Source organism: Caenorhabditis elegans, chromosome V, assembly GCF_000002985.6.
Source record: "Caenorhabditis elegans chromosome V".
NCBI lineage: Eukaryota > Metazoa > Nematoda > Chromadorea > Rhabditida > Rhabditidae > Caenorhabditis > Caenorhabditis elegans.
In genome coordinates this window covers 1,831,647-1,845,097 of record NC_003283.11, presented here as the reverse complement: position 1 = coordinate 1,845,097, position 13,451 = coordinate 1,831,647, and the positions used below count along the sequence as shown (strand labels likewise).

General features: G+C 37.9%; 1 protein-coding gene across 1 annotated transcript; it reads right to left on the bottom strand.

Annotated features, from left to right (window-relative positions):
* Nucleotides 1–290: 290 nt before the first annotated feature.
* On the bottom strand, nucleotides 291–3,054 carry T10B5.8 (NADH:flavin oxidoreductase/NADH oxidase N-terminal domain-containing protein). Its single transcript, NM_071115.8, has 4 exons — nucleotides 2,787–3,054; nucleotides 2,048–2,734; nucleotides 600–877; nucleotides 291–550 (listed from the first exon to the last, which is right to left on the bottom strand). The coding sequence occupies exons 1-4, from the start codon at nucleotides 3,036–3,038 to the stop codon at nucleotides 412–414; spliced, it is 1,356 nt and encodes a 451-aa protein (NP_503516.1). The 5' UTR covers nucleotides 3,039–3,054; the 3' UTR covers nucleotides 291–411.
* Nucleotides 3,055–13,451: the final 10,397 nt, after the last annotated feature.

Here is a 13,451-nt window from a genome sequence, read left to right as displayed (position 1 = left end):
CTAAATTCTACTCTTTGTCAATGTTTTTTACCTCATTTCATAAAAATTTAAAATGTGTTAGTCAAAAGTTTTAAAAGTTTAAAGGTGGAGTACCGAAATTTGAGACTTTGCTTTTTCAAACCAAAAATGGTTCAAAACTACCGAAGTTCTGAAAAATTTTCAAAAAAAATTATGGCCGCGTAAAGTTTTGGAAAAAAGGTATATTTTTAGCTGAATTCTCAAATTTTGGCAACTTTTCAGGGTCGCAGATGTTGGTAATTGAGATGCTTTTTCGATCGATGCGGGCACAAATATGATACAATGTTCTGTTGTTTAAAAGGCTATGATAGAATAACAAAGAAGTCTTATACAAGGTTAAAATGTCTAGATAGTGTAAAAAGGAAGTATACCATTTCTAAAGAGTTACGGTATTTAGTTAAATGCAATTATTGCTTTCGGTATTTTTCCTTCGCTTATATCAAGTGCTGCTTGTTCCACATGATGGCCCAAAGCTTCACAAAATTTTTGAACGGTGAGCCCATCACTGAAGTCGGTGATTAGATGCATTATACTGAAAATTATTAATTTTCAAAAATACGAAAAACTAATTTGGACCATACTTTCCGCTCGCTTTTTCCAGACTCGTACGCCCCATTTGATCCATTTGTGTGCCACTTGCCAACGCAGTTGTTGCAATATCATTTGGATTGAATGAGTCTTGAACTGCTGAAATGACTCTTCCTTTTAGAATCTTCTTTGGCAGATCTGGCTCCGCTGTAATTGGACGCCCGAGGCCAATTCCTTGAGTTGCATTACAGGAGATTGCATTAATCATTGCAGAAACTGTTCGAAATCCTCCAGTCAAATATACCACCGTTTTATTAAAAACTGGCCGAATCTGAAAACGATACAATCAATTTAATTTGATTGTTTGTGAAAATGGATGACTTGACAGGGATCCTAATTTGATTAAAATTTGTAAAGTTGCGAATGTATAAACCAGGGGTGCGCGGCAATCGGAAATTTCCGGCAATCGGCAATTTTGGCAATTTTCAAACCAAATTATATTTCGGATATTGAAAAAAATTTCACCTTGTATTTTAGTATTCGGTTAGTCATTTTCTTTAACAAAACGGTCAATCCTTACAGGATTAAATCATTTTGAACTTGAAAAGAGAAATCTGTTCAGTAAAATACATGTTTAGGCTCCTAAATCTACAAAAAGTTTCAATTTTATATTTCCGGCAATCGGCAATTTCGGCATTTGCCGGTTTTTAAAATTTCCGGCAATCGGCAATTTCCGCAATTGCCGAAAATTCGATTGCCGAGCGGCAATTGAAGCGCACCCCTGGTATAAACTATAACTACATGCTTTCAAAAACATTTTCTAACATAATTCATCTTTCCATTTCGCTTTGATCTTCGAAAAAAGCGGGAGAAGAGACGCAGACATCTCATCTGATTTCTTATGGTTAAGAGCGTGCTGACGTCACAAATTTTCTGGAAAAACATTTCCGCACTTTTCGTAGATCAAACCGCAATGAGACTGCCTGACACCACGTGCTTAGCGACAAGAAATCAAATTTCAACAAAATTAACCACATTTTCAGATTCTCCGTGTCAAATTACCCCTTATCTCCGATTTTCAGAATTATAGTGCAAAATCTTGTAAAATTAGGTGCCAAGTCCGCAAACACCAGGCTACAGTACCCAAAAGACTAGATTTGACAGAATTTTGCACTAAAATTCTGAAAATCGGCGATTAGGGGTAATCTGAGACGGGGAATCTGGAAATGATATCATTTTCGGCAAATTTTGAGGTTTAGACCCTTTCAGCTGTAAAATTTGAATTTTACAAATTTTAAGTCAAAATGTTCGAAATCTTCAGAGTTTGAGCCAATTTTCAGATTTCCCATTTCAAATAACACCTAGTCCCCGATTTTCAGAATATTAATGCAAAATTCCGTCAAATCTGGTGTTTGCGGACTTGACACCCAATTTGACGGAATTTTGCACTAAACTTCTGAAAATCTGAGATTATATTATCTTTGGCAAATTTATTACTAACCTGCTCGGCAAATTCAACGAAAAATGCCTCCCTCTTCTTAGTCGACTCTCGTTCCCAGGTCCAGTTGAGCTGCTCATATGTTCCTCCAGATAGCTCTACAAAGTCAAATCCTTTGCTCTCATATACTTGACACATAGTTTTAGCATCCTCCAAAGTGAGTCCTTCTGATTGAAATTCCACTGAATTTGTTTTAATTCCAATCAAAAACCCAGTTGATGCCGGAATTTCAGCTCGAATAGCATCATAAATCTCGATAACAATTCTCTGACGGTTTTCCAGCGAACCTCCATACTTGTCAACTCTCTTATTAGTTGTTGGAGATGTGAATTGAGAGAGCAAGTATCCATGGGCTCCGTGTAGTTGAATTCCATCAAATCCACATTCGTATGCAAATTTGGCAGCATAGACGAATCTATCCACTACTTCGGTTTCAACTTGCTCAGTTGACAAAGGCTTTGGCTTTCCATACGTTGTAAAACGTGCAGCTGACACAAGTTGAACATCAGAAGCTGACCAAGGAGTAGGATTCACGAACACTGGGGTCTGCCTTCCAGCATGAGAGATCTGCATTACGGCAAGAGCCCCATCCTGTTTCATCAGTTTTGCCCAGTAAGTAAACAGAGCTCGACGTTCATGGCAATCTCCTTCTTTGAAAATTATAGCATTACCAGCAGCCTCCAAATTAGTCTGAAAAAATCAGTATCGAAATGAATGAATTTTTGAAAAAAAAAAAACTCACTGGGTCCACTAGAACATTCGAAGTCAGGATCATTCCAAAACTGCCATTTCCCCATTTGTCATAAATATTAAGAATAGCGTCAGTTGGAAGACCGTGTCTTTTTGGCTCATCAGGATAATAACTCGACTGAATCTCGGTGAGGGCAGCTTTCAAGAATCGATTATTGGTTTCTCTACCATTTCGGAATTTCAAATGTTCTCCAAGAACATCTGGGGAAACGATTTCAGCGTGTGGGAAACGGCGAAGAGACATATTGGTTCTATGATTCGACGAGGGAAGTAACTGTTGTATTTATACTCTTAGCCTACGTTGGCTACACTTCAACTACAACGTCTGTTTGCCCTTATCTCTTAGTGATCGTTGTATTATTGTGACGAAAAAAAATCGAGAACAAAGGTTATTCGCCTGGCAGATATAACCATCTTCTAGATACCGCATTTCCTCTATTAGTCTTGCATGCAAGACTAATTTTTGATTGATCCGTAGGGGTGCAAGAGAACTGCAAGACTATTAAAGGCTGCAAGACTAATTTTCGAATGCCCAATAACTTTGGAAAGTGACCAATCTTTTGTAAAAAAACTTAACTTGTTACTATTATACATAAACAAGAAAAAATACATACAGTGCCGGCAATAAATAATTCTATTCAATTTTTAATTTTTGGTAAATTTACAAACTTTTCAAACGAGCACAACTTAAGGGCATGCTATCGAAAAAAGTTCAAATAATGAAGTATTGTCCATAATTACATTTATTTGTATTCAATTACTTAAATTGTTTACCAGTGTCATGACAAAAAATACAGCGGCCGACATCTCGTGAGCCCGTTTTTCACAACGTTTACTGATTTGGCCGTATCTAGAAAACGATTTTTTTTCCGTTGTTAAAGTAAAATTATCTTCATATTATTTGCCATCATTTGTATTTATTACCTTTGTTCTGAAAAATCCAGCAAAAAAGTTTAAAGAGATTAAACTTGAATAGTGTACGACCACACCTAGAGCATTTCTCGCAAGTTTAAAAATATTGTGGTTTTTGATTGGGCGTTTATTCGTTGATTTAAGTACATTTATGGTCTTTGGAACACAAATAAACGTTACTTTTTGTGCCCCAACGACCATAAATGTACTTAAATCAACGAATAAACGCCCAATCAAAAACCACAATATTTATTAAAAAGTGATAAATAAATAAAAATTAAGTTCCAGACACTGCGACACCGAGAAGTTGGAAAAAATTTTGATTTTGCTGAAAATGGGCCTTATTTTGCAGTAGTTTGAACCGCCATAACTTTTTTTTTGAGAAATTTTCAAAACGTCTCTTTACGAAATTCGGTAGTTTTGGATCAATTTGGGTCTTAAAAAACAAAGTCTCAAGTTTCGGTACTCCACCTATGAAGGATTGACCGTTTTCTTTTAAAAAAAAGACCAACCAAACACTAAAAAACAAGGTGAAATTTGTTCAATTTCCAAAATATAATTAGGTTTGAAAATTGCCGAAAATGTCCGGCGATCGACAACTTCGGCAATTGTTCAATTTGGAAATTGCCGAAATTGCTGAATGCCGGAAAATTCCGATTGCCGCGCACCTCTGGCCTAGCCATAAAAATGCATATCTCCGATTTACAGAACGCTCAAAATGCACAAACACGAAAAATCGGGGTTAAAGATAAGATGCCGTCTGTCCGTACGCCTGTCCGCCTTAAATTACTTTTCCACCTGTGATGTTGAGAAATGAAACAAGAGCTGAACTACCTGAACTCTCCACTAACAAACTTCACCTGCCTCAGCTTCTCCCAGTCGCTGATTATGTTCTCGTTCAGATGGAAAACCCGTACAACCTTATATCCTGTGACTTTAATCGATATTCACGTTGGCAATCTTTCCTAGTACTATGGGCACCAGTTTATGGGCTTCTGGTATATTTAGCTGCGGGATATCTGTTCAAATATCATTCGGATAAGCAAAGCTATCAAGTTCGAACCGCTCAAACAATTGCCGTCTTTTTATGAGTTAATTTTTTAGCCTGTTTTTCAGACTGCAATTAATTTTTCGAGAGTTAAGAAAACTGGGAAAAAGCTGACTCGATTCTTCTTACAATTAGTTACTTACACGTGGTGTCAGGCTGTCCCATTACGGGTTGATCTACAGAAAATTGCGGGAATTTTTTGCCCAAAAAAATGTGACATTAGCACGTTCTTAACCATGCAAAATCAGTTGAGAAATCTGCGTCTCTTCTCCCGCATTTTTTGTAGATCTACGTAAATCAAACCGAAATGAGACACTCTGACACGACGTGCACTTTCACATATTTTGTAGGCACTATGTTGAACTGACTGATACTTCCTCATTTCTGTTCCCACAATTTGTATTGCCGGTTTTGGGCGCGCAAATTGGAGGAATTACAAGTGAAATATATCTGCCAAGCAGCCTCTAATAAATGCCGAGTGTGCAGACTCCGCCCCTTTTTCGCGTTTTTTGACACTTTTTTTGGCTTGCGAAAAAATGTTCCACTTCGTTTTCATTAATAACTTCAGAGCCGTTCGACTACATACTCTAATATTTGAGATCCTATTAGAAATATCTTGCCCTTTTGTGGAGCAAAAAACGGCACTTAGTTTGGAGCAAAATTGAGCCCAGGACGGCTTTCCCCAGTTTGAAAAATATTTTTTTGCTCTTTTTACCCCCAAAAAAACCATGTTTTAATTGAATTTAAATTCGGGTTTTGCTCAGTTTTGTTTCAAATTTATGTGCAAGATACTACTCAGAGAGACTGATTTTTTGAAAAAAAGTTTGAGTTTATAAGTGCAAAAGCCAAAAAGTTGTGATAAAACAAAAGGCCGAAAAATGCCATTTTGCCAATAAATTTTTTTTACGTAAAAAGCCGTTTTTCGTCTTTATCTCAAGTTCTACTTTATCTTTTTTGATATTTTTTTTGCTTACCCCACGTAAAAAAGTACGCTGAACACGATTTTCAACTCAGAATTGAAATAAGTTCTATGAGTCGGCCGAGCAAGACGAAAATGTGCCAAATTTTGCACATTTTTTTTTTTTCGCGAATCTACTTTTTCCATCATAACTCGGTCAGTTTTCAAGTTTTTTCAGTTTTCTAAAAATTGACGTGTAGGTCTCATCAATACGCATCGAGACATATAAAATTTGTAAAAAGTTCAGTGGGAAAATTTTTCAAGAAAAAAATAATTCAAACATTTAGTACTGGGGGGGAGTAGTTTCCTGGGTCCCCTGTACATTTTTTCCACTAAACTTTTGCGGAATGTATTTTTTATACATAGTTTTCGATTTTATCTAATGGAAGATGAAGTTTCGTGGCATTAGCAATGTTCTGTCAAGAGATATTATTTTTTAAAAATTTTCAGGCCAAAACTTGTTTTTTTCTACAAATCGACCAGTTTACAAGATATAACCCTCAACTGTACCTCTCCTTTTCGGGAATTCAATAATGAGTACAATCCTGTAATAAAATTTTCAAAAATTCGTTTTCCCGCTGACTTATCAGTGTTAAACGGTTTTCGAACGTCTTTCCCCAAATTGGAGTTATTGAAAAAAGCTGAATCGAAAGACGACTCCCTCCAAAAATTTTCCTTCCCTACATCTCTGTGTCAGGGTCTCTCCCGCATGGCCGAGTGGTTAGTGCGTATGTCTGTGAATATTTTGCTCGTTGGCTCGATTCCCCCAACTGACAATTTTTTTTGTGGGTACTCGGGATTCGAATAGAAATGCTCGATTTTAAGCAAAATATGAGTGGGTCTCCTCTTCTCCCAATGGCTCACTGCAATCGTCACGAACCCTCTGACAGGTTCGAGGCGAAGCCGAGAACCTACGTCCGACTGGGGGACTCGCCCTACACCCCCTACCCGCAGGGAACGCTAGTCCTCGAGCATACACTTATATTATCGTTGCGCTAGTAACCCATCATGGTATGTTTTTAGAAGAAGCAATTAAAAAAAACGCTGCAAAAACTTTATTTTAGCTATTAATATAACAACTCTCTTCACTGCCCACTGCCGTCTTATGCTGTTAACGAAATCATTAACTATACAAAATTCAGTATTATGCGTTTTTGTGAAATGCTCCAACAAGTTATCATATGTTTGTTATATTTTCTTGGTCTTGGCCATGTGCAGCGTTTTCATTGGTTTTAATTTGGGTGGAGTTGAATATCAAAATGCTTGGAAGCATGAGTATTACAAAAAGTATAAATTAGAATTTATTTGGTGTCCTCAGTACTAAGTACTCGATTCATCTGCTAATGAATTCGTGATTATGATGATTATATCAGGCGCAGCCAATATCTTTTTCGCGATTATGCTCAACGTGTGCACTGTGACTACGATTGTGGCTCTGCAGTCGGCTCGTGGAACAATGTCCCAGAAAACTGTAAAATATCACATGCAAGTTGCTCTTTTATTCATGTTTGCAAGTGGAATCCAGGCGGTTTTCGTAGTTCTACCAGTTACTCATATTCTATTATGCGTTTATTCAGATTTTTCAAGCAGTACACTGGAGGTTAGTTTGAGTATGCTTTATCATTTACTATATACAAAGGGTTTATTACTAGTGTCAGTATGTTCAGTTTTGTATAAAAAATGTGCGTTCTCATCTTCGTAATGCAGTGCTGGCCAAAAAGATATCCACTTTTGGTTTTTTGTGTGTAACTTTTTTCTAAGTGGTTATTTTGTTTTGAAACTTCACCACAGTGTTCACAAAATCTAAAAACACAATATTCATCAAAAATGTTCAACAGATTTTGAAAAAACTTCAGAAAAATTCAAAAAAATCGAAAAACTAGAAATATTGAAAAAACCGAGGTTGCAAGGAAATGACAATTAAAGTACCGGAATATGAGCAATTGGATTTAAAAACAACATAATTATGCTTAATACTTTGTCGCGTATCCGTTTGCATCAATAACAGCTTGACAACGACGTGGCATCGAGTCGATCAGCTTGTGAATAACTGACATGGGGATAGCTTTCCAAGCGTTTTCCAACTGGTTGAATTTGGCATCTGCATTTGAAGCCCGAATACCTCCAAGACGTCTTTCCAACTCTTCCCACAAATGCTCTATTGGATTCAAGTCCGGAGACTGACTTGGCCAATCGAGCAAATGCACACGACGACGTTGAAACCAGGAACGCACATGAAGAGAAGTATGCTTAGGATCGTTATCCTGCTGAAACACGAAGCCACGGCCCACATTTTGAAGTGCCCAGGGTCGCATTGTAGTTTCCAAGATGTTTTCGTATTGAAAACGATCCATAATGCTTTGGATTCTCCTTAGTGGGCCCATGGAAGTGCTGGTGAAGCACCCCCACACCATGACGCTCCCACCTCCATGCTTAACGGTTGGGCATTGATACTTTGGAGAGTACCTAGAGCCAACAGGACGACGTACCCAGGAATTTCCATCACTCCCGAACAAATTGAACTTGCTTTCGTCAGACCAGATGTGTTTAGCCCATTCCTGACGTCCCCAACGAAGATGCGCTTTTGCCCACGCAACTCGAGCCATGCGATTTTTCTTACTGATGAACGGTTTCTTGACTGGCTTTCGTCCGTGTAGTCCTGCTTGCTGTAAACGTCGACGAACAGTTCGTTTACTTGGTACAGGTTCATTTGGAGAACTTATAATCATTTGAATATCCGTGGCGGTCCTATGCGGATATTCTCTTGCTGATCGGAGGATGTTGCGATCCATCCTATGGGTTGTCACTCGAGGCCTGCCGGGCGAGATTCTCAAAGCGACGGATTTCTAAACATTTATTATTAAAAAATAATATTTTTCGAACTCACCTCAGTTTGGTACTTCTTGATTACTTTCCAAATAGTCGACGGAGAACGTTGAATTTGCAGCGCGAGCATTTTCGTGGGTATTCCTTGTTCGAAGCCAGCTACAATGGCTTTCTTGACGTCCAAGGAAAGATTTTTACACCCAACAGATTTTACCATACCTTAAAAATAATTTATCAACCAAACAAATCCAGTGCAACAAACAGAGTGCGTTTTATTGATAATTCAAAAAAAATAATGAAAATTGGAAAAACGAAAAAATCAAAAAATTGAAATAAAATTCAGAAAAAATCGATAATCATGTAATGTTTGGTCCGCAAATTTGCGTAACATTTCGCTTTATGCACACGGAAAAATTCAAGTCAAATGGATGCTTGAGAAAAAAGTTACACACAAAAAACCAAAAGTGGATATCTTTTTGGCCAGCACTGTATTAGGAACTCATTTACTTTCCGTTTTGTGAAGAACACTGTACTGTTGAATGACTGTAGCTGTATTAATGGCGAAGTCCAATAAAGTGTACGTAGTCGGCATCGTGGACAACCCTTCCCAGACTCCCAAACACCCCCTTCACGACGGAATACACCTAAAACCTGCAATAGAGAGAAAGAAACGAATAACACAAACGAAGATAACTCAAAAACTTATTTATTAAAGCGAAATGTTACGCAAATTTGCGGACCAAACATTACATGATTATCGATTTTTTCTGAATTTTATTTCAATTTTTTGATTTTTTCGTTTTTCCAATTTTCATTATTTTTTTTGAATTATCAATAAAACGCACTCTGTTTGTTGCACTGGATTTGTTTGGTTGATAAATTATTTTTAAGGTATGGTAAAATCTGTTGGGTGTAAAAATCTTTCCTTGGACGTCAAGAAAGCCATTGTAGCTGGCTTCGAACAAGGAATACCCACGAAAATGCTCGCGCTGCAAATTCAACGTTCTCCGTCGACTATTTGGAAAGTAATCAAGAAGTACCAAACTGAGGTGAGTTCGAAAAATATTATTTTTTAATAATAAATGTTTAGAAATCCGTCGCTTTGAGAATCTCGCCCGGCAGGCCTCGAGTGACAACCCATAGGATGGATCGCAACATCCTCCGATCAGCAAGAGAATATCCGCATAGGACCGCCACGGATATTCAAATGATTATAAGTTCTCCAAATGAACCTGTACCAAGTAAACGAACTGTTCGTCGACGTTTACAGCAAGCAGGACTACACGGACGAAAGCCAGTCAAGAAACCGTTCATCAGTAAGAAAAATCGCATGGCTCGAGTTGCGTGGGCAAAAGCGCATCTTCGTTGGGGACGTCAGGAATGGGCTAAACACATCTGGTCTGACGAAAGCAAGTTCAATTTGTTCGGGAGTGATGGAAATTCCTGGGTACGTCGTCCTGTTGGCTCTAGGTACTCTCCAAAGTATCAATGCCCAACCGTTAAGCATGGAGGTGGGAGCGTCATGGTGTGGGGGTGCTTCACCAGCACTTCCATGGGCCCACTAAGGAGAATCCAAAGCATTATGGATCGTTTTCAATACGAAAACATCTTGGAAACTACAATGCGACCCTGGGCACTTCAAAATGTGGGCCGTGGCTTCGTGTTTCAGCAGGATAACGATCCTAAGCATACTTCTCTTCATGTGCGTTCCTGGTTTCAACGTCGTCGTGTGCATTTGCTCGATTGGCCAAGTCAGTCTCCGGACTTGAATCCAATAGAGCATTTGTGGGAAGAGTTGGAAAGACGTCTTGGAGGTATTCGGGCTTCAAATGCAGATGCCAAATTCAACCAGTTGGAAAACGCTTGGAAAGCTATCCCCATGTCAGTTATTCACAAGCTGATCGACTCGATGCCACGTCGTTGTCAAGCTGTTATTGATGCAAACGGATACGCGACAAAGTATTAAGCATAATTATGTTGTTTTTAAATCCAATTGCTCATATTCCGGTACTTTAATTGTCATTTCCTTGCAACCTCGGTTTTTTCAATATTTCTAGTTTTTCGATTTTTTTGAATTTTTCTGAAGTTTTTTCAAAATCTGTTGAACATTTTTGATGAATATTGTGTTTTTAGATTTTGTGAACACTGTGGTGAAGTTTCAAAACAAAATAACCACTTAGAAAAAAGTTACACACAAAAAACCAAAAGTGGATATCTTTTTGGCCAGCACTGCATTACGAAGATGAGAACGCACATTTTTTATACAAAACTGAACATACTGACACTAGTAATAAACCCTTTGTATATAGTAAATGATAAAGCATACTCAAACTAACCTCCAGTGTACTGCTTGAAAAATCTGAATAAACGCATAATAGAATATGAGTAACTGGTAGAACTACGAAAACCGCCTGGATTCCACTTGCAAACATGAATAAAAGAGCAACTTGCATGTGATATTTTACAGTTTTCTGGGACATTGTTCCACGAGCCGACTGCAGAGCCACAATCGTAGTCACAGTGCACACGTTGAGCATAATCGCGAAAAAGATATTGGCTGCGCCTGATATAATCATCATAATCACGAATTCATTAGCAGATGAATCGAGTACTTAGTACTGAGGACACCAAATAAATTCTAATTTATACTTTTTGTAATACTCATGCTTCCAAGCATTTTGATATTCAACTCCACCCAAATTAAAACCAATGAAAACGCTGCACATGGCCAAGACCAAGAAAATATAACAAACATATGATAACTTGTTGGAGCATTTCACAAAAACGCATAATACTGAATTTTGTATAGTTAATGATTTCGTTAACAGCATAAGACGGCAGTGGGCAGTGAAGAGAGTTGTTATATTAATAGCTAAAATAAAGTTTTTGCAGCGTTTTTTTTAATTGCTTCTTCTAAAAACATACCATGATGGGTTACTAGCGCAACGATAATATAAGTGTATGCTCGAGGACTAGCGTTCCCTGCGGGTAGGGGGTGTAGGGCGAGTCCCCCAGTCGGACGTAGGTTCTCGGCTTCGCCTCGAACCTGTCAGAGGGTTCGTGACGATTGCAGTGAGCCATTGGGAGAAGAGGAGACCCACTCATATTTTGCTTAAAATCGAGCATTTCTATTCGAATCCCGAGTACCCACAAAAAAAATTGTCAGTTGGGGGAATCGAGCCAACGAGCAAAATATTCACAGACATACGCACTAACCACTCGGCCATGCGGGAGAGACCCTGACACAGAGATGTAGGGAAGGAAAATTTTTGGAGGGAGTCGTCTTTCGATTCAGCTTTTTTCAATAACTCCAATTTGGGGAAAGACGTTCGAAAACCGTTTAACACTGATAAGTCAGCGGGAAAACGAATTTTTGAAAATTTTATTACAGGATTGTACTCATTATTGAATTCCCGAAAAGGAGAGGTACAGTTGAGGGTTATATCTTGTAAACTGGTCGATTTGTAGAAAAAAACAAGTTTTGGCCTGAAAATTTTTAAAAAATAATATCTCTTGACAGAACATTGCTAATGCCACGAAACTTCATCTTCCATTAGATAAAATCGAAAACTATGTATAAAAAATACATTCCGCAAAAGTTTAGTGGAAAAAATGTACAGGGGACCCAGGAAACTACTCCCCCCCAGTACTAAATGTTTGAATTATTTTTTTCTTGAAAAATTTTCCCACTGAACTTTTTACAAATTTTATATGTCTCGATGCGTATTGATGAGACCTACACGTCAATTTTTAGAAAACTGAAAAAACTTGAAAACTGACCGAGTTATGATGGAAAAAGTAGATTCGCGAAAAAAAAAAAATGTGCAAAATTTGGCACATTTTCGTCTTGCTCGGCCGACTCATAGAACTTATTTCAATTCTGAGTTGAAAATCGTGTTCAGCGTACTTTTTTACGTGGGGTAAGCAAAAAAAATATCAAAAAAGATAAAGTAGAACTTGAGATAAAGACGAAAAACGGCTTTTTACGTAAAAAAAATTTATTGGCAAAATGGCATTTTTCGGCCTTTTGTTTTATCACAACTTTTTGGCTTTTGCACTTATAAACTCAAACTTTTTTTCAAAAAATCAGTCTCTCTGAGTAGTATCTTGCACATAAATTTGAAACAAAACTGAGCAAAACCCGAATTTAAATTCAATTAAAACATGGTTTTTTTGGGGGTAAAAAGAGCAAAAAAATATTTTTCAAACTGGGGAAAGCCGTCCTGGGCTCAATTTTGCTCCAAACTAAGTGCCGTTTTTTGCTCCACAAAAGGGCAAGATATTTCTAATAGGATCTCAAATATTAGAGTATGTAGTCGAACGGCTCTGAAGTTATTAATGAAAACGAAGTGGAACATTTTTTCGCAAGCCAAAAAAAGTGTCAAAAAACGCGAAAAAGGGGCGGAGTCTGCACACTCGGCATTTATTAGAGGCTGCTTGGCAGATATATTTCACTTGTAATTCCTCCAATTTGCGCGCCCAAAACCGGCAATACAAATTGTGGGAACAGAAATGAGGAAGTATCAGTCAGTTCAACATAGTGCCTACAAAATATGTGAAAGTGCACGTCGTGTCAGAGTGTCTCATTTCGGTTTGATTTACGTAGATCTACAAAAAATGCGGGAGAAGAGACGCAGATTTCTCAACTGATTTTGCATGGTTAAGAACGTGCTAATGTCACATTTTTTTGGGCAAAAAATTCCCGCAATTTTCTGTAGATCAACCCGTAATGGGACAGCCTGACACCACGTGTAAGTAACTAATTGTAAGAAGAATCGAGTCAGCTTTTTCCCAGTTTTCTTAACTCTCGAAAAATTAATTGCAGTCTGAAAAACAGGCTAAAAAATTAACTCATAAAAAGACGGCAATTGTTTGAGCGGTTCGAACTTGATAGCTTTGCTTATCCGAATGAT